The 27,541-nt window shown below is 42.1% G+C and overlaps 1 protein-coding gene across 1 annotated transcript; it reads left to right on the forward strand.

Moving 5' to 3' along the window:
- Prps2 (phosphoribosyl pyrophosphate synthetase 2) lies at positions 1 to 27,070 on the forward strand. Its single transcript, XM_003462894.5, has 7 exons — positions 1 to 248; positions 5,213 to 5,396; positions 13,780 to 13,878; positions 14,864 to 14,988; positions 22,297 to 22,470; positions 23,223 to 23,382; positions 25,045 to 27,070. Exons 1-7 carry the CDS (start codon positions 127 to 129, stop codon positions 25,135 to 25,137), a joined length of 957 nt encoding a protein of 318 aa, XP_003462942.1. The 5' UTR covers positions 1 to 126; the 3' UTR covers positions 25,138 to 27,070.
- The last annotated feature ends 471 nt before the right edge of the window (positions 27,071 to 27,541 follow it).

Here is a 27,541-nt window from a genome sequence, read left to right on the forward strand (position 1 = left end):
CGCCCGGTCCCTCCCCTGGGTCTCGCCACCGCGCTTTCCCGCTCCTGCAGCAGTAGCCGTCTGCGTCGCTGTCGTTGTCGCTGTTGTTGTCGCCTTCGCAGCGTACCGCTCAAAACCCGAGCCACCATGCCCAACATCGTGCTCTTCAGCGGCAGCTCACACCAGGACCTGTCCCAGCGCGTCGCCGACCGCCTGGGCCTGGAGCTGGGCAAGGTGGTCACCAAGAAGTTTAGTAACCAGGAGACCAGGTGGGGGCCGCGCCGGGGCGGACGCTGGGCGCGCGGCTGCGGGGCCGAGTTACGAACCGACGCGTGCCCTGGCTACCTCCGCGGGAGCCGCGATCTCCCTTCCGGGGCGGGACAGTGGCAACGCGGCCACGGAGCCACAGCGGCTGCGCCTGGGGAGAAGTTGAGGAGGAGCACCCGCCAGCAGCCCGGGTTGCCCCGTTCGCGCCCTGAGTTTCTCCTCCCAGGGACCGCCCCGACCCGTCGTCCCCAAGGCTCGCGGGCACCTTGTCGCGGCTCCCGGCCTGTAAACTCCGGTCTGGAAAGGCGACATCGGGGCGGTCACAGTCCGTGGGAGATTGGGTGTACACGGCCGACGGGAACGCATCCGTGCCACGCGCTGTGGAGGGACTTAGCAGGGTTCCGTTTCCGTGTCCCTGCAAGGGCGAACCCTAGCTCTGTGAGGGGCTCCAGAGGTTCCTCACATGTCCGGTACCCTGGCTGCGCACTAGTTTTACCTGGGCACCTTTCAAGTACAGCTTTTCCGGGGCCTGACCCGGGAGGTTCTAATCCAGCGGGAGGCCAGGGATCAGGTCAGGTGCTCAGCAGCGCGTTATCCAATGGGCGAGGTTGTGCTGCAGGTTGAAAGAGCGTGGGAACTCCAGGGTGCACGTGCTGGGCTCTCTTGGGCTGCCTCTAATTTGCTGCCTCTGGGCTGAGCTGATGGACTTTCAACTTCTTTGTGGTTCCGGTGCTCTGCTGTGTGCAGCAGCAGGGCCCTAGTTTGATGTGAATTCCGCTCATTTCTGGGTTCACAAGAAGTGATCACTTATGCTCAGTGCAGTCCGGAGGTGGACCTTATCAAAAGCATGGAGTAGAGGGGTCCTATCTCCCTGGGCTTGAGTTTTCAGAGCTCCTTAGCTAATTTCAAGTTCATCTATTTTCTCTCGTTGCCCTCAGATGTCTAGTGCAGTCAATTGTACACAGTAACAAATAACTTTTCTATTATTAGCAAAATTCCAGTCCAACCAACATGTTTAATAAATGATGCTGATCAGTCGAACTGCCATATGCAGAGGGGGGGGGCGCGGGGGGGGTCCTCTGTCCATACTTTCCACTGTTAAAAAAAATGACGTGGATCGGAGATGGAAATGTTAAATCTAAAATTAATATTTTTACAGGAAAACATAGGAAGAAATCTTAACGACTTTGGGTGAAGCAGAACTTGCTTAGTGGAGGGTTATATTAATGCTGATAGCAAAGATGCTTTTTCTCAGGCAGTCAGCTTTTAGGGAAAATTGATTCCGTTCCTGTGACTTCTTCCAGTTGCACAGCGACTCTTAAGTGAGGAAAAGTTGCGAGTGAGCAGCAGGTGGTATTATTGCCTGGAGCACTCGACTGCATAATTTCAGTTTGCAGAATTTAGTGCACAGTCCAGCGGGATAGCCAAGGGCTTTGGAAAAGGTCAGAGCTAGGTTTGAGGATTGCAGTACTTTGCCAATTCCGTTTGAGTGGTTTTTGCACTGAAAGTGTTGCCACAAAAGTAAAGGAGAAATTTCTGCATAAGTAAATTTTGGAAACAAGTTTTGCCTTTTCATGACATCTCAGTGTGACACAATCCTCTCTTAAAGACAGGGTTAGTCTGGATCACCTAATTGCTAAGTTGGTTTTGAATTTCTGCACAAAATACTGGATGGACTCAGATTGCCTATGATTGTTTAGATGTTTAAATAGAAAGCAATTCGTTTTTATTTGGTTTTCAGTAACTTATGTCTACCACTTGATAATAGAAATCACAAGGTCTCCAAAAGCATTAGGTCTGAGAGTTAATACATTTTATGCGGTAACAGGCAGACTATAAAAGGTTAATGTGCTGATTTTCTCCTGTGAACTACACAGTTGCAGAGGTTGACTTACCAGGTCCCCTCTGTACCAGGTACTATGTTAGTAATCTGGGTTTTAGCCCATGGTCCTAGGGATGGGAAATAGAAGGGTCAAAATGAAGGGGAAATTGACTCAGTTTGTGTAAATCGCCCCTTCTTAAATCCCTCACTAAGCTAGGACCAGGAATTTGGTTTGCTTCTGGTCATCAATACTCCCATTATGTGCATGAATACTATTTAATCAGACATAGAGCCTCCTAATTTTTACCTTCTCATCTCTAAATCACTCCAGATGTGCAGGAAGAAGTCTGCTGCAGCTTCAAGGAAATACTGGATGACTTCCTAGGGCACATTCATAGCTGTGTCTAGAGGTCCATTTTGTAACCTTGTACCCTGATCAGTGCACCAGCTGGCAGTATCCTTACCTGTGCCTTGAGACGCAAGGTTCTAGTGACCTACTGCCATGTATGAAGTCACCCCGGAATTTACCAGCTTAAAGCAATACTAGTTTAGTTGGCTCGAACCTCTGCAGTTTGGGCAGACTCAGCAAGGAAGGCTTGTGTCATATGTGGCTGCTGGGGTGGCTACTGAGGATGGAGGATCCATTTTGAAGATGGCTCTTTTGCATGACTGGTAGGTGGGCACTAGTTTTTGCCTAATAGCTTAGGTGGAAACCTGAATTCCTCTTGCTGCAGATCTCATCACGGGGCTGCTTGGACTCCCTTCTGGCATGGAAACTGCCTTCCAAGAGGGAGTGTTTTAAAAGGCAGGTAGGGGCACCTGTGAGTCTATGAAGGCCTGGACTTGGAAGTTGGCATATTACCAGCACTGTCACATGCTGTTGGTTAAGCACAGAGCTCTCCCTGATTTGAGGACAGACAACAGAGACCGCCATTCTTGATGGAAGAAGTGTTAAAGTCTCTGTGGCCATCTTTTAATTACCACGCCAATTCATTGTTGAGTTGGTTGCATGCATTTGGGAGTTCAAAAAGGTCCTGTCTTGGTTAATCTTCTCATTTCTGAGGCAAAATGTCCAACACTCAATATTAAGGGAAAAAAAGTTTATTTAGTCACAGTTTGTAGATGTTGGAGTTCATAATCCACTTGGTCCAAGGCAGGGTGACATCATAGAAGACAACCAGTTTATGGTGGACAGAATGTAACAAAGCAACAAGGAATGACCACAGCTCTTTCTATTCCTTGTATCTTTGTCAGAATGTTTAGGGCAGGTAGCACTCATGCCCTTAATCCTAGTGCCCTTGAGCCTAGCATTACACTGTGAATCAGTCCCAGCCTCACATATTGTAGATCCAGCCACCTCTGAAAAAGCCCCACCTTTGACCGTATGAGGTGTTGGTGGGACATCTAGACACAAACAAAACAGATCACCTGGCTGAACAGCAAATGGATGCTGCCTTCTGTCCACAATCTGTTAAAGCTCTGGACTGCAAACTAGGTGGGTCATCTTTATGAACAAACGCATGACTGTCTTTGGAACAGGTGTTTCCACAGGGTCCTCTGTCCTTCCACGGGCTGTTAATCATATAAACACTGTGGTTCTTAAGGTGAGGAAATACAGAACCAGATCTTGTGGGATAAACAATCATAAGACTTAGAGTTGGGAAACTTTCCATAAAAGGCCAGATCATAAATATTTCAGACAGTGCTGGCCACTTGCAATCTCTTATTCCTGTAGCTTACAACTGTGTAAGTTAGAGGTCTCTTCTGGGTCAGGAGGGCTGCATTCCCCTTGGAGGTTCTGGGTGAGAGTCTATCCCCTTGACTTTCCAACTTTTAGAGGCAACCTACATTCCTCAGCCCTTGGCTCCTGCTCCAGCTACCAAGCTAGCAACTAAGCATCTCCCTGTCCCTGTTTCAGTCATTGCACCTCTTTTTCTAACCTCTTTTGTTTCCCTGTTACAGCTAGTTCTGCTATAATGTGATGTATGTGTTCCTAAAAGTTACCATACTGTATAAGATTGTACAATTAGAAGTCACAGAAAGATGGAATTGGAGCATAACATTTAAGAACTTTCTCAATTACATCTTTAAAAATGTCACATAAACAGTATAACACTTTAAAATGTATTCCGTTAATCATAGATTTTATTGATGAACTATAACTTTCCTTTGCTGATGGAAGGGAAACTCTCAAGGGTTACAGCTTTTGAGATATTGGGGGAGAGAGAGAGAGAGAGAGAGAGAGAGAGAGAGAGAGAGAGAGAGAGAACATAGACAATTTTCAGTTTGATTATTGATCAGTGTTAGGATGATGGCAAGATGGAAATAATGCACCTGTGTGATGGCACAGAGGGGAAATAGAATCAAATTCCCTTCTTCCACAGTGAGAAGTCAAACCAGGATCCTCTGATAAAAAAATCCAAAGACATAGGAAGACACATATTAGCTAGAAACTTGAAGGTAAATATCTGAAAACCATATAGAGGGTTGCAGTTGATTATCTGTTATAAGCCTCATAGAATGATTTGAATTTTTAAAGCAGCATTCACATAAAGATTTAATATAAATAATAAAGCACTAAAATGAAGTATTTTGCAGGAAAGAGTGAACACAGCAGTCCTGAAACTCAGAAGAGCTTGTTTGCCAAGTTGGCCTTTGGCTAGGGTCTGGAAACTTAACTTTTGGAAGATTCCCACCATCCCTTGATAACAATGTTTCATGGTGCTTAAACTGTTAACCACTAGGGAACAACGTGGCTTTTGTGAAGGCCAGCATGCCTGGTCTTTTGGCACATACTAGGTGTCTAGGTAATGGACCTAGTACCAACCCTGGGCCTTGATTCTCTAAGCAGTTTCCCTGGTAGCAACATTTTGCAAGTCTTATCAGCTTGCTACTGGAGGCACTAAGCTCAACTTCTGAATCTCACACCTGGTTTCCCCCAACTTCACTTTATGCACTGCTTTTCTCTGCTGAATTTCCCTCTGCCCCTTCCCTGTAATAAACCTTAGTCAAATGTAAAGTGCAGCATTATGCTGAGTCTTGAGATTTGGCCTGGTGAATCATCGAACCTGGCGGTGGTCGTGGAGACCTCTCCAACATGCAGACACACTTTCATGTCCATTGGTGGCATTTTTCTTTTCGCAGTGTGGAGATTGGTGAAAGTGTTAGAGGGGAAGATGTCTATATCATCCAGAGTGGCTGTGGAGAGATCAATGACAACCTGATGGAACTGCTCATCATGATCAATGCATGCAAGATCGCCTCATCCTCCAGGGTGACTGCAGTGATCCCGTGCTTCCCATATGCCCGCCAAGATAAAAAGGACAAGGTAGGAGAGAGGCAGGTGTGTCCTGCTCTGAGTCACCATCATTTCTCCGTATACCTCTACCAGTAGAACATCTGGCAATTGTTGGCTTTCTCTTTGAAGGCTGTCACGAGCATGGTCCTCACTCTGACATTGTCAGATTTATCTTTGGGCCTACTGCGTTAATGATTATAGATCCCAAAACAATTAAGCGTATTTTGCAGGTTTAAAAATTACCATTATTGACTTTATCATGTTGGACTTGTGTGTATAGCGGTGGATGGAACTAAGTACACACTCACCCCTCTGTGAGTACACAGTCAAACTGTGGAGCACCTTACTCAGTTCACTCATTGTGGCAATGTCAGGGTCCTGATTGTGAAAGCACTATAATTTTGCATATTTCCATGACGCTATGTGACATTGTTACTTCAGCTGTTACGAACTGCATTGTTCCAGAGGCTCGTGAATCTACATTTCTCCCAAGTTAAAAGTTAAATAAAAAATGCTATTGTCTATTTTCAGCCTTTCAGGAACAGGTTTAATGTCGTTAAATTATTCTTTTAGCAACATTAGCATTATAGAAGGCTCTGTAAGTCTGTACAGGTTGAAGAAAATATAATTGTTCCTAATCTCAAAGGTACATCAGAGAAGTAGAAGTTTGAAGAGACTTTGGAAACAAATTTCATTAGTTTTCTTGGGCTGGCAAAAGAAATTTGCGGGGGCTGGGGATTTAGTTCAGTGGCATAAGCGCCTGCCTTATAAAGCAGGCAGTCGTGAGTTCGATCCCCAGTACCGATAAAAAGGAAAAAAGACAAAAGAAATTTGCTTAAATAGGGGAGCTTAAAAGAGCAGGAATTTAATCTCACACAGGTCCAAAGGCTAGAAGTCTGAAATACAGGTGTGGGCAGGGGTAAACCATCTGGAAGCTACAGGGACAGATGTTCCCACAACTCTTGTTGCTGGTGGTTCCTTGGGCTCATGGTTTGTGGCAGCCTCATTCCAATCTCTGTGTCTGTCTCCAAATGGCCTCTCCCTATGTCATTGTGTGCCATTTTCTGTCTCTTACAATGATACTGTTGGCTGTATTTCAGTTTTACCCTAATCTTTTATATTTTGGTTTTTTTGAGACAAAATCTCACAGGATAGCCCCGGCTGGTCTTAAACCCCTTATACATAAGCCTCTCACTCACAGTAGTCTTCCTTCTTCAGCTTCCTGAATGCTGAGTTTGCAGGTGTGCACCAGAGCTCCTGGTTTCAAATGGTATCGTCTTGATCTTTACTTTGGTTATATCTGCAAAGACTCAATTTCCAAAATGAGGCCATGTTGGGAGCTGTGGGTGGGCGTGAGTTTGGGGGTGACCATTTGACCCACTACAGTGCTCATGGTGAGCCCATAGTTTCATTTCTAAAATAAAACAAATTTCTGAAAAAAATACAGATTTGAGTTTATATACCAAAGTCTCCCTGAATTTTAATCTCAACCTCTTCAGATGTGGCTTCCAGTCTCTGTGTTGATATGGCTATCCAGTTAATTTCCCACTAAAGATTTGCTCTCCAAAAGACCATGTGGTATTGGAGTACTGTTACCTTGAACTGATTAGACTAGAAGGCTCAGCTTATGTTTTCTAAAAATGAAAACATATGATCTCTGTTGTAAGTTCTCAACTTTGTACCTCAAAAGTAGTAATAGACAGTACATATATGAATGGCTATGGCTGTGTTTCCATAGAATTTTATTTATGGACACTACCACATGAATTTAGTATTTCCACGTGTCATAAGTTATTATTCTTTTAATTTTTTAATCATTTAAACAAGTTAAGAACCACTATTATTATCTCAACAAGTGGCTGGCTGGGTTTGACCAGGGAGTCACAGTAGGCCAAATCATGCATTAGAGTGTGGATTGGTTTTGTAGTCAGTTTTGTGTTGTTACAAAATCCCTGAGGCTGGGTAACTTCTAAAATAAAGAGGTTTATGTCACTTAGTATGCTGGTGGCTGCAGGATCCAAACAGCATAGCACTGGCATCCTGGCACGTGTTCTCTCAAGCTGTGTCACAACTTTGAGGTGGAGAAGGAGAAAGGGAACTAGCCACATAAAGAAGGGACATGTGTGTGGGGAAGGAACACAAGAGTGCAACAGGCCAGGTGTATTCTTTGCATAACAGCCCCTTCTTGCAGGGACCGAGCTATTATTCCGAGACCTGCCTCTGGCTGTTCTGAGAGTGGTGCCACATGACCCTCCCTGTCTTCAAGTAGGCTCAATTCTACAGTTTTCATCACCTCAGTGTCCCCACACTGGAATAAAGCTTCCAGCACATGGACCTTGGTGTGTGTGTGTGTGTGTGTGTGTGTGTGTGTGTGTGTGTGTTAAATTTGAGTTTGTGGGCAGCCCAAACTTTCAGTCATAAATGTTGCTATGAAACCATGTCCCCTTACTTGTTATTTATATAGCTTCTTGTATTTTTGAACTAAATTCTAGAGTTTCCTGCATTTCTTTTAGCTGCTAAATGCCAGGGTTTAAATTGTGTCCCATCTGTGTCATCTGCCTTAGCACTTCCTCCCATCTGGATCTTTCCACAGGATTGCTTAGCAACTTCATCTTGTCCGGTCATAAAGGAGCTCATTTTCCACCGATGTCTCCTCCATGTGGCAAGAAGCTTAGTAAATTCCCACACTGTGATTATTCCTTATCGAGTTAATTTCCAGTAGGTTTTGCACTTTGTATTCGGCCCTGAGCTATTGAATACATTGTATCTTCTCTGGTAAATCATTCCTCTGTCAGGCACCGGTCCCACTGCTGAGTGATTTCTAACCCCCAGTTCCTTTGATACAAATAGCGGATGCAGATATTGAGGTGTTTGCATTTTTTGTTGGCACATATATGACTCGCACTGACCTCTTTTTCCAAGGTTGTGCTTTCAAATTTTGTTTCTTATTTTTATTCACAATAAAGTCTTTGTAATGGGGAAACTAGCACAGTCTGCCCCCTGCCTCCTACATTTCAGGAACTCTGATGGTCCCTGGCCACTGTCCCTGATTGCCAGCACTAGCACTGCCCCCAAACCACTGTTCTAACAAGAGGAGTCCTATCGACTTCTGAAAACCTTGATGGGTTCAACTGTTTTGTAGAACTGCATTGTCGGACAAGCTGTTCTCTAGTTTTCCTATTCTTACACATTTAGGTTTGTTTTACGTTTTGGGCCATTTTGAACACACATTCTGTGACTTCTCTGAACTTCTTAACTAAATGGAAAAGATAAGACTTTTTTCATCCTCAGCCAGGCATGGTGGCACACTTCTGTAATCCCAGCACTCAGAAGGTTTGAGGTGAAGGAGTCCTGGACGTTCAAGGCCAGACCCTGTGTCAAAAACAAGAAAAATAGTCTTTGTTCGTCCTCAACACAGAGACAAGGGTGGGCAAAGAGTTGAGAAGCAGTATGTGTAGCACTTAGGAACCCCTATGGCTTATTGGTGAGGGACAAGGACACAGAAAGAAAGGACTCATAGTACAGTGGATTTGTTTCATAGCCCTCCTGTGACAAATGACGACAGACTGAGTAGCTTAAAACTGGGAGGCTGTGGTAGGAGGCTTTAAAGTTCAAGCCAAGCCTTGATAATTTAGCAACTTAGTGAGACCCTATCTCAAAAAAATAAAAGGGCTGGAGATACAGCTAAGTGTGAAGACCCTAGGTTAGATCCCTGATACTGAAAAATATATATTTGAGGGGCAGTTCAAACTTTGAGATAATATTACTGTCATATTGTTTATCATCCTAGCCACGATACTGTAGAGATCAAAAGTGGGCTCTATTACTAAGTAACTGTGCCAGGAAAAAGTGGCCATGCAGACTGTCCCCAGCTAGTCTGGTGGACAGCCTTCACTGTGTAGATATACAGCTCCAGACAACCTTGGAGGTGGCTGGGATACAGTTAGCCAACTCTCTTTGTGAAGAGCTGTGTGTGACACTGGGGATCATTGAGTGTGTTACAATAGCCTGTGTATTGTCCCCGTACCGTTACTCTGGGATGTCTGTGTAGTCAGTGTGACTTATATTAGAGTAAGGAGACCGTTATTCTTTCTTCAACTTTGTTGAAAGGAGCAGTCATTCTCAGTTATCCATTATCTGATGTACATTTTTGTGTTCTTTTTAGTTTCCGACAATTTTTCTATTTCTCTGCTGGTTTGAGTAGTTCAGGTACACCTAGAAAATTGCCCATGGGATTGCAACAGGAATTCAGGAAGCGCTTGAGAGAAACTGCCTTTCCTGGCATCAGGTACATGACTGCAGTTCCAGCACTCGGAGGCTGAGGTAAAAGGATCACTGTGAGTTGGAGGCCAGCCCGAGCTACACAGTGAGTTCAAGGCCAGTTTGGGCTACATAGTGAGACCCTATTTCAAAAAACCAAAAAGAAAAGGGAGAAAAATCACTCGAGCCTGCTGGCACGTTTTACTTCTTAAACAAGTGCCACCATGCGCCAATGTGAGCAAACCATGAGGAGACCAGACAAGATCTGAGACAGAGAGCTTACTTCCTCCTTTTCACTTCCTGTGGGCAGGCAAAGGCGATACGGCATTTGAGTGTCACCAAAAGCCGTGGGCTGTAGTTGTGCTGGCCACAGAAGGAACTCTGGGCATACCTCCCAGGCTTTCTATTGTCCTTTTTCCATTCCTTGAGTCTGTCCTGCCTATGACATCTCATGACACATTGAAATTCTATGTAATTACTCTATTCAGAAGAACCTACAAAGGAAAAAAAAAAGAAGTACCTGCAAAGAAACTCAGGAAAATTTAGAGCTTTAGTCCTCTTTAAAGCCTGTTTGCTTTTTAACCCCATCCCTTGCTGTTCTTTTAGGCAAACCTGGTACATTTGTACAATTTCATTTTAGGTTTGGTTTATATGCACAAGGACCCAGAAATAGGTTCTCATAGTGAAAGAATGGTTTCATGCATGATCACATATCTTCACAATTTTCTAGTGACATGGAAAAGTGATGACGAGACCATCTTAATTGTAGAAGACATGATAGAAAGTGGTTTGAGCTTGGGAGTGCTCACATTGGAATGAAATGGGCTCAAGTTTGAATTTCAACACTATATTTACTCAGGTTCCCCTTTATAAAAGAGTTACTGAAACTCTGCAAATTCAGTTTCCTCATCTACAAATTAAGGACAGCATGAGCCACTATTTATAGCCACTAATACCTAGCCTATAATCCACAGTTGTCCAACTTTTTCTGAAAAAAGCCAGGTCCAAAATTGAGGATCACTGGATCTGTTACAATAGCCCAACTTCTGCCACTTGAATGTGAAAATAGCCATGGCCAGTACTGTAACAAACGGGTGTAACTGTGAACCAATAAAACTTTATTCGTCCATCCAGAAATGGGAGTTTTATATAATCCTCCACTGCCTCAAAACACTATTCTTCTTTTCATTGCTTTTGAGGTGCTTATAAATGTAAGAATCTCAGGTTGGACAAAAACAGGCTGAAGGCAGTTTTGGATATGGGCTGTAGTTTGCTGGCTCTTGCCATAGTAGACAATAATTGCTGGTTCCCTGCCTGGTAAAAACAGCAGGTTGTGGGAAACGCAGGGAATAATTACTTCTGGAGGTGGGAGGGGGTGAAGGATTTTGTGCTTGGTGTTTCTGTTTGTTTTCTGTCTTCCAAAATCATTTTAAAGGTCCTGTTCTCATTTAAATGATAAAATATTGTTTTCTTTTACTTGGTAGCAGATATGAACCTCTGCAAATCTTACAGTTTTGCAAAAGCTTATCAAAGTTACTTTTGTGGCAGGGAGGTGCTTGATACATTGAATATGATCTAGATTACCATGAGAGAGTCATTGTCTTTATTGGGCTGACTTGCAAAACTGCGACCTTCATGTATTTCTCACTGGAGAAGTCTACGTGTGTTTAAACGCTGTACTAATTTTTCTCCTGCCTAGGCTGTCATATAAATTGACTTGTAAGTCACTGTTCCTGTAGGATTCAATTGGGTATTAAGCCAAACTCTGAAACTTAGTACCAAAACCAAGTTTGCAAACAAAGTCTGAAGAAGGAAATCAAATGTGTGAATTCAGCAATTACCTCTGTGGTTTGGATCCCAGAAGTAAAAAATGCTGGACGCCACTGTGGATAGAAGGTGGTCTTTTTTTCTGGTATCTGCACTGTGCTGCTATTACAGAATATGTGAGTCTGGGTAATTTGTGAAGAATACAATTTTTTCTCACAGTTCTGGAATCTGGAGGTCTGAGGACAAGGCAGCGGTATGTGGTATGTAGGGCGGAATCTTGTGTCTGTCCATGGGAGAAGGGCAAGCATACAGAATGGAGTCCACAGCCTCTTTCACCAAGGCCTCCCTTCCCTTAACAGGGAAGAGCCCTGCCGTCCCAGTCACCTCTACAAGACGGCACTTCTTAATGCAATCATACCGCCATCTCCTGAATTGTGGAGAAGACACATTCAGACCTAATGACCATTTACAAAATTCTAGGAAGAGCAGGAACTTAGCATTGCCAATCGAATTTTATTACAAAGAAGTCACAGTGACCAGCTGGTTCTTTCTATTGTCCTGGAAATTTCTTAGACGAAAAAATGCTATCAATGAGGCTAATGACTAAGCCTTGGAAATTTGATATTATAGAGCTTCTGCTATGAAATATTTATTGGAAAGCTATCATGTGCAGGGTATGAGCTATGTTCGGTAAGGGATGAGATGGCTAAAACCAGCTGTTTGCCCTTGTGAGTGATGATGTTTCTGTCTTCAACTGGTGTCACAAAGAGGACCCAAAGAGTAGGGGGCAAATGCTTAAGGATGCTATGTCACTTTAGAAGGGAGAGATTATGTCTGGAGTCCTTAGAGTGCCTTACAGTTGGGAGATTGGAGCCAGACCTGGAGGATTAAATGCATTGGCCAGCAGAGATGGGTAGGATGGGGACCAGGAGGCATGTGGGTATACAGGTAAGGCTACTGGGCTCTCTGCAGGAGGGCAGGTAAAGCCAGTTCCCACTGCAGAGAGCTGCCCAGTAGCAAAGACATGGGACAGGGACAGTTCTCAGTAGACTATACAGCCACATTAGCCAGAGGGCTTTAGTTTGGAAGCTGGGAAAATCAGATTTATTCCAAAGGCAACTAGAATACACAGTATGGGGGAATTAAGAAGTGAAAACATGAGTTAAGATATATACTTGATAAAGAAGATTGAAAAGTTTTTTTTAAAAAAAGATAAAAATAAGAAAGAGCATGACCCTATTATTCATTTTCTAGAAGCATTTACTCTTAAAATTTTGAGATATTTCTCTCATTCTTTTTCTCTCTCTTTATCTGTATTTTATTATAAAATATTTTCTAAGAAACACAATGTGTTAGAGAAATTGAAAACAATCTATTTTGATATAATTTTGATAACATTTTGATATAATTCTTTGCTATGCATGTAGTTACATGAATTTACTGTTTGTGATACACCGTGTGTGTGAATGTGTATGTGTTTAATGGGATCATTTCTTTGTCATTATAGTGAATGCCATCTTTCTTCAAGCTTATGTTTTCTTTTGGAGTACTGGTGTGTAGAAATATTTTTCATAGACAGTTGCTGAATTCCACCTAGATCCTCTCTGTAGTCTGATAATATCAATATAATCTTGTGGCTTTTTTGATGTAAAATTTTGTCAACAATTTTCTAATGTGGGAACTAAAGCTTTAAAGAAGTTAAGGAACATTAAAACAAACATCAGTAAATGACAGTGCATCTCTTTCTCTAAATATTCAATTATCCATCACCATGAAATATTCAGTCTTCCACCTGGTTTTTGTTTAATTTGCAACGAGGACAGCATCCAGCCCTACGTGCAGAAAAGCATCTCTGACAGCAGAACTTCCTGCCATCGCTGGCTGCACAAGCATCTCCTGGCTTTGGCCATGTCCCCCATACTGCTTTCCCTCTAAAATGCTTTTCTCTGGTCTTTGCTGCCATATCTTGAAATTGATCTCAATAGGGTCTCTGACAACTATCCCGTTTAAACTCTGTGTCCTTCCTTCCTGCTATTATCTCTCTTTCTTATACCTTTTATTTTACCTATCTGCATTTATTCCAGCCTGATTTATGCAAATTGTGACGTTCCATGTGCAGCAGCCTCTATGTTTAAATGTATGCCTCTTTGACATTTGTTCTCTATACCCAGTGTTGAGCACATTGCTTCACAGTAGTATATGGAAACAGTAGTTGGTGAACAAAGTGGAATAAATATATCATTTGTTGTCACGATGTGTGTTATTTTCCTTATTACCCTTTGATGACACCATGTGTGACTTAGCTTTCTCACCTGTTGCTTATGAGGAGGAATCTGATGCCATCTATCTTTTCCTGCTGTCAAATCCACCTCTCTTTTTTTTTCAGAGTCGTGCTCCAATTTCTGCAAAACTTGTGGCCAACATGCTCTCGGTGGCCGGGGCCGATCACATCATCACCATGGACCTGCATGCCTCTCAAATCCAGGTACAGGATTTTCCTTCTGCCAGTGGTTAGGTCCTAACTCTGTTAAATAAAAGTGGTGCCTTTGTTCATGAAGTGAATTCATTCCATGATTCTGGGGAAGAAGGCTGCGGTCGTGTTCATCAGGGAAGATGGCTGTGGCTGTATTTGTCACCTGATGCAGAGTTTGAAAACAGAAGCAAAATTGTGCATAACCCTTTTGTTTGCAAACTGAATTGTTCACAAACAGATACATTCTTGAACAGAGGCACTGCTAGAAATCATTTCCGAAGGTGGTAGCATTCCTTAAGTTTGAGTCTGTATATGGCTCCTGTCTTGGAGTTTCTTTAAAATAACTCAGTGTCGGTATATCCTGTCTTTGTCATTGTTTTTGGAGCAGTGAAAATGACTTCATGGAAGTATGCATGGTGTAATTCCATCCCAACTCCTGGAAAACCTTTGGAATGGTGGAGTTGTAATGTACATTTGTTAACCTCTTCATAGCTTAGTTCCTTCACTTCTAAATCAGGCCATATTATACAGTACCTGTTTTATGATGTATAGTGAATGTAAAGTGTTTGGTTTGGGAGCTAAAAAACAGTAGCCCTGCCAGGTGTAGTGGTGCAGGCCTGTAATACTAGCTTAGGGAAGCTGAGGCAGGAGAATCTCTGTAAGTTTGAAGCCAGCCTGGAATACATAGTGAGTTCAAGGCCAGCCTGGACTATGTAGGGTGACGTTGTCTCAAGAAAAAAAAAAAAAACCTAAAAATTAATTAATTAATTAATTAAAGCCTGGCTCTTTTGCCTTTTTTGCAAAAGGCCATCCCAAGCAATTGAATACATTTTGAAGATGGCTGGCCTGAAGCATCTACCTTGTGATTTTGTTAAATTAAAAAAGGAGAGTGGGTTGGAAGATTTCTTTTGAATACAAAATTAAAATGTTGTTTAATGAAAGCAGTTATCGCTTCAAAGAAACAAACTCTACAGTGTGACACTCACCTGTTGCGTAGGGATTCTTTGATATTCCAGTGGATAACTTGTATGCGGAGCCCGCAGTCCTGCAGTGGATTCGCGAGAACATCAGCGAGTGGAGGAACTGCATCATTGTTTCCCCCGACGCAGGAGGAGCCAAAAGGTACCATGCAGGTTGCTCGTGGGAATTTGTCTGCATCAGTTGCTTTTTCCTGTCTGCACTTCTCCATGTATTACGGCATTAGGAGTATTATTATTAGCAGTGCTACGGATGGAACACAGGGCTTCACCCAGGTTCTGCAAGTGCTGTTCCACAAGCCAACCGCCCCCCCCCCAGGCCTGAGGAGCCTGTTTCAAATTACTTAACATTTTATTCTGAAGATGAGCAAGTAAGTAGACCAAAGTCTTAACTGCCAGAGCAGAAACCCATCATCTCTGTCAGCATTTCATCATTCACAAGAGTAAACACATAACACAATCTCTATACGTTTGTTTTCAGCAAAAAATATTTCTAAAGTTATTTTCTGATTATAAAACTAATAAACATTTTCAGTGTTGTAGAACTTTGTTTCAACAAACAAAGTTTGCTTGGGTTTTTCTGTTTTGTTTTGTTTTGAGACAGGATTTTTCAATGTAATTTAGACTTGCCTTGAACTTATATGTGGCCCAGACTATCCTCAAACTCACAGAGATCTTCCTGCCTCAGCTTCCTGAGTGCTGAGATTCCCAGACATATGCTTCCACACCAGGCTAAAAGTAATAAGTTTAATTGGAAAATAAGGCTTTTAACTAACAACACAGTTGAGCTAGTTCTTCCTATTCCAAACACTTGCAAATGATCACCAAAAAGAATGAAATCTTTTTTTAAAAAATTTCTGCATGTAGGACTCTGAGAAACAGAAATATCGAAGCCAAGAAATAAAGGACTGAAAGCTATGCTCCGGTGGCCTGGGACATGGGTATTGGATCTAAGAAGAGACCAGTAGCATTTAACACATACATAAGAGCCTCCATGAAGAAGAGAGCCAAAAGACAGGCCTCTAGGTAGCAGGCCAGGCCTTTGAACAGGGGAAAAAGTAGTGACCTATGAAAAATCAGCTCCCGAGCCTGGACCATCGACAGATGTACAGTGCAGTATGTACAGGGGTGAGAGTAGGAATTCCTCTTGTGAGAATTGGTGACCCCTTCAGTCACAGAGCCTCTTCCAGAGAGACTTCCACTACCAGTTGCTCAGTAAGCTCTCCCTGCTTATGTGACCTGGTGACTGATCCCAAGTCTGCAATTCAAGAGGACATCTTAGGGTGCTAGAACAATCACCAGACTGTCAAAAGAGCAAGTTTCAAAGAAGACTAAGTAAAAAAAAGAAATAGAAGGCAGCTGGGCATGGTGGTGCAAGCCTATAATCCCAGCGCTCTGGGAGACTGAGGCAGGAAGATTGCAAGTTTGAGAGAGAGGGAGAGGGAGAAGGAGAGAGAGAGACCATCTGCTGCTCAAATGCCTGCAGTGATGTGCACAGAATGGCATGAGAAAGTGGTCCTGAGTAGCAAGTGTAATCGGCTTTGCAGAGGACTCAAGGAGTTAGTGAGCCATTTGGGCACAGGGTGTTCAGAATCAAGGCTGAGAAGAATGAAAGCTGATCTGATACATAGTGTTCACTGCAAGCTCAGGCTGCTGCTGACTCAGGAACCTTGGCAGCTGCAGTCTGGGAAGAAAAAAAAATATGAAATCTGCAAAGAAAAATGTGGCTTGGAGTAGCGTTGTCCAGCTGGGGGCCACAACAAGGAAGGGGGTAGTAGGAGAGACACCTGCCCACCAGCCCAGGGTGAAAAAGAGGCTGCTTGGTGTGCGTGAATAATGTATAAAGAGTCACAGGGACCCTGAATCTTTGGGGGGATTGTTCAATGTAGGGCCTGGGAGTGCAGCTTGGTGGAAGAGCGCACACTCACCTAGCATGTAGGGAGCCCTGAGTTCCATCGCCGGCGTTGTAAATAAGGCTGTCCCTGCTTGGGAACCCTCATCCACCTGCAGCCATGTTGGGGGCGTGCAGTCACACTGAAGAGCTTAGGAGGGGCCCAGAAAGTGGGCAGTCCTAACGCCCTCAGTGCACAGTAGGCCCTGATTCTCAGAAAGGCCCCATTTTTTCTGCCTCAGCTGCCCTCCAACGGCTGCATAGGTTTCCCAGCACAGAAGAGGAGGAAGAAGTGGGCCATACAGCTGGTGACAGGCCTCCGCCAGCTGCAGGAAGTGGCCGTGGACAGGAAGGAGACACCAGTATATAAGAAACAGCAGCAGTTAGCTTGCAAAGAGCCCCATTCGAGCAGCAGTGGGCTGGAAAACAGCACCGTGTGATAGGACCCTTTATGGTGTAGGATGGGCACAGAAATGCCCTTGGCTACCACATCAAGGTTAATTAATGCCGTGTTGTCGGGCGGCTTAAGAATGTGGGCAACTTCGCAGACTCGTTTCTACTGGAAATGCTTGCGGTTGACATGGAAACTTACTTCAGTCATGTGGTGCAGTCTGCATTCAAACAGAACAAATCTCCTGGCTTGAGATGAAGAGGTAGGCTAGGGGGTCGAGGAGCATATGATGTGCCTGGTTTGTAATGCCAACCTCACTGAGTTGCAATTCAAATGCCTCCACCTCACCCACTTTAAAGTGTACAGTTCACTGGTTGCAATATATTCACGAACTTGAGCAGCCAGTGCCACTAATCCCGAACATGGTCACTGCAGCAAGGGAAGCCCCTGGCCCCGTTAGCAGTTGCTGCCCGTGTGCCCTGACCCCAATCCCTGGTTACTGCTCACCTACCTTCTGTTGCTACAGAACTGTGCTTTTGGAACTTTGCACATTAATTGATCATACAATAAGTGGCTTTTGTGTCTGGCCTATTATTTTTTTTTTAACCAGCAGATATAACTTTGGTAGCTAATAAGCCCAAATAGGTCGTGCAGACACCTATGGCCTTTTCCTTTCCTGTCCCAGTTCTGTTTTAATACCTATTGCAAATATCTTGCTTGTTCTCAGCAAAAATTGAAACAGTACCAAAAAGCACTCCCCTCATTGCTTCTTTAAGCACCACTGTTCTTTCCAGTGTCAGAATGACGTTAGTCAAGCACGTACCCCCTTAGGTCTTACATGAAAATAGTAATATGCTATGTACTTTCTTTCTTGCACTTTTTAAAAACCTGGTTGCTAAATTTTAGCATAATTCTCTGGACATGCAGCAGGTGTGCCTGAATGCCTTTTACACTGAGTAACACTCCCACATATGCAGAGACTGTAATTCCTATGATCAGCCGACTGCTGCACACTTGTAGGGACTACAGTTCATACCATGCAGTGACAATATACTGGAGGTGCCATGTTTGCACACATGTACAAGTGGGATGCATTTCTAGAAGTGGAATTGCCAAGTCCAGGACACAAGCCATTTTAGTTTTGATGCACAGTGCCCAAAGCTAGACCATCAAAAAGAATAGAGGTGGCAGTCCATCCAATATTGCTGCCACTGATTCTCACACACATGCTCACACTGTGGATTATCACACAATTTTGTGATCTAGTGCCTATTCCTGTAAACTTAGGTTGCTGCAAGGAAGATCAAACACCCCTTCTGGTATTGTGACTTTCCACGAGTGGCCTTTTCCCACTTTTTGCCTACTATTTTATTAGCTGGGGCCTTTCCTAAGATTGTCAAGAATTCTGCATTAACAGGCGATCACAGCTTTGTTTCTTGTGTGTATTGCAATATTTCCCACAACAGTTCCCTCATTTCTTCCGCCTTTTTATATTTTTGTTCTCCACAGAACTTCTCAAACCTTTTTACCTAGTCCTATTTCTTTTCCCTTCACATATGAGTTCTGAGCTTAGGAAGCACTCATCCTTAAAATTTTTCTTCAGGGATTTTGTGTGGACTTAAGTTTCCTTTTTTTCCCATATTGCTCCAATTTCTTTCCATCTGCAATTTCTTTTTGCATGAAGAGTGAAATTAGAATTTGACTCTTCCTTCCCCAACCTCTACTTGTTATCTGCTTGTTCCAAAACTATTAAATTTATCCACCTTTTTCTTATCATTTTGAAACAAAGTCTTATTATATTCTAACTCCCACTTTTAAAATATGCAGAGCACCCTGGCCAGGTTAAGTGGCCAGATTTGAGGTGCTGTTTGATTGAGAACCCTTGAAAGCAGCCCCCCTTAGCCACCCTTGCTCCCTCTACCAAGAAAGCCCACATTGGAGGCACACGTTTCAGAGTCTTTGCCACTTCCTTTCCTTTTTGCCCCAAAGTGGTTGCCACATAGCACTGGCAACCTTATATTCTGGAGTGGACACTTCTCCAAATGACTGTCTCCTTCCAACAGCCTTGAAAGTAATGTGAGACCCATGCATTTGATCTGTGGCTTCTTAATGCAAAATGTCCTATTTTGCCAGCTATCTGACAAATTAGAGCTTGTTTTCTATATTTTCAGTTATTTTGTTCATATACGTGTTTGCAATACACCATGTTTATTCACCGTACTGAGTAGGTATAGTATTTAGTGTATCTTGATTCTTTTCATCCTCTTCCCCTCCACTTTCACCTCCCTTTCTCAATGTCTAGGTCCTCCTCCCCCATTTTCTATGTTACTGTTGTTAGCGTTTTTAGTTCCTGTTTGTGACATACAATGATTGCACTGATTGTAGGTACTTAGTGTATGTACATGACACTTCTTAAATCATTTTATAGCCCTTTTCCCTCCCTCGGCCTCTTAGCCCCTTCCTATTTGCAGAAGATCTTTCTAGCTCCTTTTATCAATCTTTTATTTTGCTCTTTATTTGTACTCTGGATTACTGGAATGAAAATAACCATACTGCATTTAAGTTTGTGTCTGATTTATCTTACTTAACATTATGCTTTTCAAAGTGTATCCATTTTCTTACAAATGTCTCAGATTTGTCCTTTATAGCTGAGTCTTTTATAGCTCTCCTTTATAGCTTCAGTATGTATAGATACCACATTTTCTTTATCCATTCGTCTGTTGATGGACATATAGGCCACTTCCAAGATTTAGCTAATTGTGAATTACGCTGCTGTAAACATGAGTATGCAGGTGTCACTGCAATAGGATGTCTTTAGCTCTTTGGGGAAGATACCTAGAAGAGGAATAACTGAGTCAAATGGAATTTTTACTTTTAGATTTTTTGAGAAACCTCCATATGGACCTCCATAATGATTGCACCCATTTACATGTTTAAAGACCTTTGAGGCTTGCTTGAGTCACTGCAAGTAAAATTTAAGATTGCCACAGGAGGTCACTCTTGGGTAATCTTTGAAGCTTGATTGGGTTGCCAGCCAAGAAAAAGTAAAACTTAAGAAATACCCTCCACCGTTGAGATAGTATCTACATAAAAGTGGTCTAGGAAGTGGGAAAAAGTAAATAATTCTGATTTAACTTTCTTTTCTGGTCATATAATCTTAGGACATGCTCTACAAAAATTTGAAAACCTAGGAGAAAATTGTATCTGCTTTGTATCTCTACCAACATAGCTATTTCTCCAGGGAGTCTTTCTACAGGTACACACACACACAAATAAAAGAATGTATATATGTGAAATATATGTCCAGAAAAAAATCAAAATCAGAGAGAGAGGTGTTATTTTTTAAATATTTCTGCCTGGGATTTCAGTGTGATCTGTTGATATGTTGTCATAGCATAACTTCTCAGGAATATGTATTATGTCTCCATTTTCCCACAATTATAAAATTTTGCTACTGGTGATGTTGAAAGTTCTCAGAAACAAGGGTGAGCAGCCTAGAGTATTTAGTCCCTTTGTGCTTTCCTCTCAGCCCCAGAAATTGGGTCCTCTCAGAATCAAACACCCTTGGTTGGGTATGGTGGCTCACACCTGTAATTCCAGCACTCTGGGAGGCCGAGGTAGGAGGACTGCAAGTTCAACCCTGAGCATGAACAACTTAGCAACTCAGTGAAATTCTATCTCCAGATAGAGAATTTAATAAAGAACTGGACATATAGCTCAGTGCAAAGGCCCTGTGTTCGATCCCCAGTGCCCCCCCCGCCACACGCACAAAATAGATAAATACATAAGTAGAAAAGAAAGCGAGCAAAGAAAAAAGAGAGAATTGCCTGCTTTGTCCTGAATCCAAGCCCACAGGGCACTCTTTTCCTGGTTGCCCTCTAAGGAAGAGGACCATTGCTTTGAAAACCATGTCTAGGACTGGGGATTTAGCTCAGTGGTATAAACATCTTCCTGGCAAGTGCAAGGTCATGAGTTCAATCCCCGGTACCAAATTAAAAAAGAGAAAACCATGTCTGGAGCTCATATCCTCTGTGCACTGTCTCCTAAACTGGGATATGTGCATACTGAGCCTGAGAACATTTTTCACCTGACTTGCAAAATGACTATTATTTTGAAAACCAGGATAGCAAAATTTTAATGTCACATTATGTCTTTGACATTGTTTTTGAAATAAGTTTCATCACTTTAAATCTGCTTCTTCCAACCCCCAGAACTCTTCTTTTCCCTGAGCCAGTGGCTTTTAAGCACTTGCCTTGGATAGACAGGGGAGCCAACCTGACAGCTCACAGAGTCGGTCCCCTTCGGCCTCTAGTGCAACAAAATCCGTTGTCACACGCTGGCACATTCATGGACGAGCCACCCAGGACTTCTGATCCCACTGTTTGCTCCACAAACCGAACAAATGGTGTTTCTGCTATATCACTTGTTTTAAAGCTGTACCTGTCATTTGAAAGATATACCTGCAAATACTACCAAATGGAACATCAGTTTCATTCAGTGGTCCAGTGTCCTGGTGTTCATGACCAGATGCCACCAAAGGAGTCTGTCACTAGCACTTTTGTTTACTCATTCTCCAGTTCACGCCTGGTTTAAAAAGCAATGGTCATGTGTTCATTGGCTGTGTTCCTCGAATAAGGTTAAAAATAGATTCTCTTTTTGTTTCAATTTTTTAAAAGTTCTATGAGTACATTTTTGCAGTGCTTGATGATGGCATTCCTCCTGTGGAGTTGGCCCATGTACAGTGCATAGGACCTCCGAACTTTCTTTTCGTCCTTTTCCTCTCCCTTCCCTCCCGCCTCCCTTCCCTCCCGCCTCCCTCCGTCTCTCAGTGCCCCTCCTCTTTGCAAAAGATCTATTGCCCTGTTTCCTAGCATCTATCTGTTTTTATGTTCATGAGTTATTTATGCTTTGGGCTTCTCATATAAGAGATACCATATACACTATGGTCTCCAAGTACCTCCGTTTTCCTACAAGTGACCCAAATGTATCTTTTAAAGAGGAGTCTTTTTCCTGACTGAATATTGTGTATGTGTTTGTTAAAAGAATGAATTAAACATAGTAATTAGCCTAAAGTAGGCTTAAAATCCTTTGGAGACAATGGGAAACATTACAGTTAGGACTCATAATTGTATGGACTGTATTAACATGTCATCCACCATAACTTCATGCAGGGTCACCTCCATTGCAGACAGGCTGAATGTGGAGTTTGCTTTGATTCACAAAGAGAGGAAGAAGGCAAACGAAGTGGACCGGATGGTGCTGGTGGGCGACGTGAAGGGCCGCGTGGCCATTCTCGTGGACGACATGGCCGACACATGTGGCACCATTTGCTTCGCTGCCGATAGGTATGTGGGATGGCCCAGGAGAGCATGAAGGCAGAAAGAAAAAAAAGATCAGTTTTTTTAAAAAGCTGAGCCTAGTTTCCCTAATTGTTATTGATTATTTGGCAGTGTGCTATTAAGCCAAAGGAAAGTTGAGGACCCTTTGTTTTTATTGTTCTTTTCCTGGTTGAAATGAAACCATGAGCCTTTTCATTTTCCATGTGGAACTTTCAGGATCTTTTAAAGAGGTAAATAGAGAGTGCTTCCCTGGAAACTGTGTACAGAAGGAAAGAGCTTTGGCACACTCAGAATGTGGCCAGTCCAACTTGAGATGTACTGAAGTGTCACCGATACTTTGTATATTGATTACTCATCAAAATGGCAATATTTTGCCTAGTTCACTTTAAAGCAGTGGTTCTCAGCTGGGTTAGTGTTGCCTCCTGGGTGATTTCTGGCAATGTCTAGAGACATCTTGGGTTGTCACATCTAAGGTGAGGGGAATGTTGCTAGTGAGTGTAGGACAAAGATGCTGCTAAATTTTCCTATAATGCACCGGACAGCCCCTGTTACAATTTTCCAGGCCCAAATGCTAATGTTGATAATCCCTGATTTAGTGGAATACTATGTTTTACTAACATTCTTGGTCTTGGCTAATAAATGTGTGGGAAATTCATCTTTTCCTCCGTAAAAATCACTGTTGCTATTATTATTGATATTGAGAGAAATGATTTCAAGAATATTAGCATACACTTAATTTTATGTCTCCTACTTTATAGGCTGCTGTCAGCTGGAGCCACCAAAGTTTATGCTATCCTTACCCACGGGATTTTCTCTGGGCCAGCTATTTCCAGAATAAATAATGCCTCCTTTGAGGCCGTTGTTGTTACAAACACAATTCCTCAGGAGGATAAAATGAAGCACTGCCCCAAGATTCAGGTACGATCTATACCTTAGACGGAGCCAAGCAGCTAGGCACCTGCTTAGGGTCCCTAAAAATAGCAACCAGCCTTCCATGGACAACAGAGAATGCCGTTTCCCTCCCAGCAGGATTTCAGTGGCACCAGGTCACTGAGAGGGGCCAGGCAGCAGAGATCCACGTGCACTATTTAGAACTAGCAAATGAGTAAAACTGCAAAGGAACAGTGGTATAAACAGGCTGTGTTCACATTAAACACAAAATTAGCATATAACCCAGCAATTCCACCCCTAGGTTATACCCTCAAACTTTGGAAGCATGTTCAAAAAACTTTACACTCCAGTGATTAACAGGAGCTGAAGGAGGAGAAATTGGGACTTAGTATTTAATGGGTACAGTTTTATTAGGAGTGATGACAAAGTTTTGGAAATAGATAATGGTGATGTTTATGCAACAATTAATGCCAGTGAATTATATACTTAAAATAGCTAAAATGGCAAATATATATATATATATATATATATATATATATATGTGTGTGTGTGTGTGTGTGTATACATATATATGTATATATGTATATATATATATATATATATATATATATATATATACATAATTTCAACACAATTTTAGAAACGAGGGAATGATAAAGCACAGTGGGCTGTGTTAAGATCTTCAGTGTTTCACTACTTCATAGCCCTCCTGACTGGGTCCCACATGCCACTACAGAGCTGGTGACAGTCACTTCACACTGCCTGGCCTGCAATCAGTCAAAAGGGTTTGCATCTCCATTTGGCCTCTGTTTCAATGAACCATGGCAGGCATTTCAGCCTTCAAAGCCTTGGCTCCCACCAGCAGAGCATGAAGGTGGGTCACAGTGGTCCACTTCTCAGTTTCTAATTCTTCAGAGAGAGAAAGATGGTTATCATGACCCAAATGGCGCTGTTTTATGTCTTCATGCATGATTAGCAGTTGTTTAGGAATTAACATCGGCTAAGACCAAATGCAGCCCACCATCTGTTTTTGTAAATAAAGTTTTACTGGCACCCAGCCATTTGTATGTTGTCTGATAGCAGCTTTCAATGCTACAGCAGTGGAGTTGAGGGTAACAGAAATCCTCGCAACTGCAAAGTCAAAAATAGTCCTAATGCTTCACAGAAAAAGGATTTGCAAACTTCAGAGTCAGACCATCACAGTCATGCTCTGAAATGACACAGTCACAACCTTTTCTGAAACACAGACAGATAGAACTTTCACTAATGATTAAGATTAATTAATTAATTAATTAACTTTGGTACCATAGATCCAACTCACACCTCACACTTACCAGGCAAGCACTTAAGACACTAGGCTACATCCCTGGCCTCACATAAAATTGCTTTAAATTGTAACAAACATCCTAAGAAAAGGATGTCTCTAGTTAACAGAAGCCCTGGAAACATTTGAGTAGCTACACTGCAAATCTTCTTTCTGGGAGCCTCCATGAGTTTGGTTCAGCAGATTATAAGTTGAAAATAGACCCCTAACTATCTATCTTCCCAAAAGAGGGTGTGGCAGTTTAACAGTCAACAGTCACACCTAGTGTGCACTGCTGGCTAAGTCATTTCTAGACTTTCTCGCTTTTTTGGTTTTTAAAGAAATATAAATAACTCCTCCTTTTCTGCTTTCTCGTTGACATTCAGGTGATTGACATCTCAATGATCCTGGCTGAGGCCATCCGGAGAACACACAATGGGGAATCCGTGTCATACCTGTTCAGCCACGTTCCACTGTAAAAGTGAATGGGAAATGACAAGTGGTTTCCTCAGATTTCCCACTTGTTTTTATCTCTGCTTTTTAGTGCTAGGACAGCAATGATAAGATAATGGCTGGCAAAAGCATCAAATCTTTGTTCTCTCTGAGATTCATTGTTTTCCCCTTCTAAATCTCAAGACCGTTTCTAGTTTATTGGGGGATGGTGGTGGTTTTTTGGTTTTTAGTGAACAGTTTTAAACGTTCTTATCATCTTGACTCTTTCTGATTGGTGAACTTTCCTTTGTTTTTTGAGTGCATCTCTGAGGTGACAGCATTCTAATATAAAATCCCACTGCAGAATTTCATATTTTATATATTTTGAGGTTACAAAGGTAACTTCAGATTAAGCCTTTTGTGTGAATATATAACCATAATGCCTATAGACATTTGGGTAAAAACCCTGTATAGGCCTTTATTTTGGAGCAAAACTTAGAAAAACCATGATACGATGAATTTTGAATTTTTCTTTTTTATTCTTTTTCTTAGTGATAACTAGTTTTCAGTTAAACTATCATAGTTATTGCACTTCCTCTGAACCAAATTTTATTTATCTTGAAATGGCCACTGACATATTTATTTTGGGGGAGACCTATCACTTACTTGAAATGCTATATTCTGAAACTTCAAAATTATGTTCAGCAATTCTCTGACTGAGAAACCACTTTGAGATGTAGTCCCTGAACTCACTGTGACATTGGTGCTCTCTTCTGGCCATCCCATATCGTGTCATCTTGTTCTTTCCATCCTATTTTTAGCTATAGCTTCTACTTTCCATTGTTTCCAATGACTTCACATTGTGGACTTCCAGTAAAATGCAGATTCCCCTACATCCATTCAGATGTACTACACTAATCATTATCTCGCTTTTGACAGAAAAAGGTCAATTTTTGTGAGTGTGACCAGCTACATTTTTAAGCATTATTTCATGAGCTTTCATTTGGTGTTCTTTTATCTTTTGTGATCAAAAGGAGTAGGTCTCTGGCAACTGTTTATCTTAACTGAAGCTCTTCCATGGCAACTGTGAGTAGAAGACTGCTGTGAAAAAGTAAACCAAACGTTGCTTCATTAATAGCTCAAGGTGATCCTGAAGGGGAAGGTCAGCTAGGGTTGTATTCATAAGAAGGCCTTAGAACTTTGTCCTAAGTGAAGTGCCTCACTGTCTCTGGTAAATGTGCAACAATTTTATTTCTCAAAATTTCTAAGTTTGTGTGAAATGAAGACAGAGTTGTAAATGCATATGTAGGCCATTTAACACACAAGTGTGCGCCTGGATGCATTATGATTAAAGCCAGTTGATTCTAAGTTAATCATTTTCTCCAAGATATTTAAAATTTATAGAGCTAATTTTAAAGTATAATCTGATTTTTTAAAAAAACACTGTTTTACTGTTCTCTGAATTAACTGATGGTTTTTCTCATTATTTAGCTCCTCTTTTGTATTTAAATGTACGACTGACTACATTTATGAGCTCATTAGTGTCCTCAGTTTTACACTGTGGAAATGCAGACTTTCACTACTTGATGCTTTAGGTTCAACAAAGATGATGAAGACTACCAGGCAAATCTTAATCTTTCTCGTTCCTTGCTGTTCATGGTGTGGAAACTTAAGTGAGACCACCGGCTATATCAGTCTAGCTACACTGAGTGGGGGGTACACTTGAGATATATCTAATGAAGAAGGGGAGCCAGAGAAACATGAACATACCAAAGTTGCTTAACCTCCAACTTAAATTATTAGTCAACCTGTAGATGTTTATATGATGTTAACTTTCTTTTGTTAGATATGATACCTACTAGATTCAGCAATACTATATATCATTTGCAGTGCTTGCACTGGTTTAGAATGTAGGATTTTAAGATCCTCCGATGCTGTACTAGAACATCTCAATAAAATCGTACTGACTACTTTCTTTTATAGTTTGCATTATCATTTCAGAGTAATATATTTTGATGGAGTCATGTGTTTGTGCGGTACCTGAAAAATGTGTCCTACTTTATGATTATAGCTCAGTTTACAACATTAAAGGAAAGCCAGAAGGTCTTTGAATCAGCTTTTCTCCATTTTAAAAGTCTTGCTGCATGAAGGGCTTCCTGGCACTCTCCTTTCCCTAAAGCATAACAGCGGTACCACATAAGGCAGCCAGGTTGATAATTCTAGATGTTTCCTTTAAAATTAAACAATTATATGTTGAAAGAGTGATGTCCAATATCCATTTACTTAGGTTAGACCAAAAGATCACTCATGCACTTTCCATTTCAGAAGCACCAAGAAGGATTCCTGACCTCATAGAAGACATATCTGTTCAGAGGTGCTTTTAATTATTCTAGTGGGGACCAAGTAAATTTATAAAGTATGGGTAGTGCTGAGACTGGCAACATAAAGTCC

The sequence above is a fragment of the Cavia porcellus genome, unplaced genomic scaffold, assembly GCF_034190915.1.
Source record: "Cavia porcellus strain 051 isolate PalLab524CR breed Dunkin Hartley unplaced genomic scaffold, mCavPor4.1 scaffold_33, whole genome shotgun sequence".
Lineage (NCBI taxonomy): Eukaryota > Metazoa > Chordata > Mammalia > Rodentia > Caviidae > Cavia > Cavia porcellus.

Excerpts from the sequence above, each read along its gene's own strand:
- Prps2 (XM_003462894.5), top strand. The coding sequence starts at position 127 with ATGCCCAACATCGTGCTCTTCAGCGGCAGCTCACACCAGGACCTGTCC. Across the intron at positions 5,397-13,779 it reads GCCAAGATAAAAAGGACAAG|AGTCGTGCTCCAATTTCTGC; the intron begins GTAGGAGAGAGG and ends TTTTTTTTTCAG. Across the intron at positions 13,879-14,863 it reads TGCATGCCTCTCAAATCCAG|GGATTCTTTGATATTCCAGT; the intron begins GTACAGGATTTT and ends CCTGTTGCGTAG.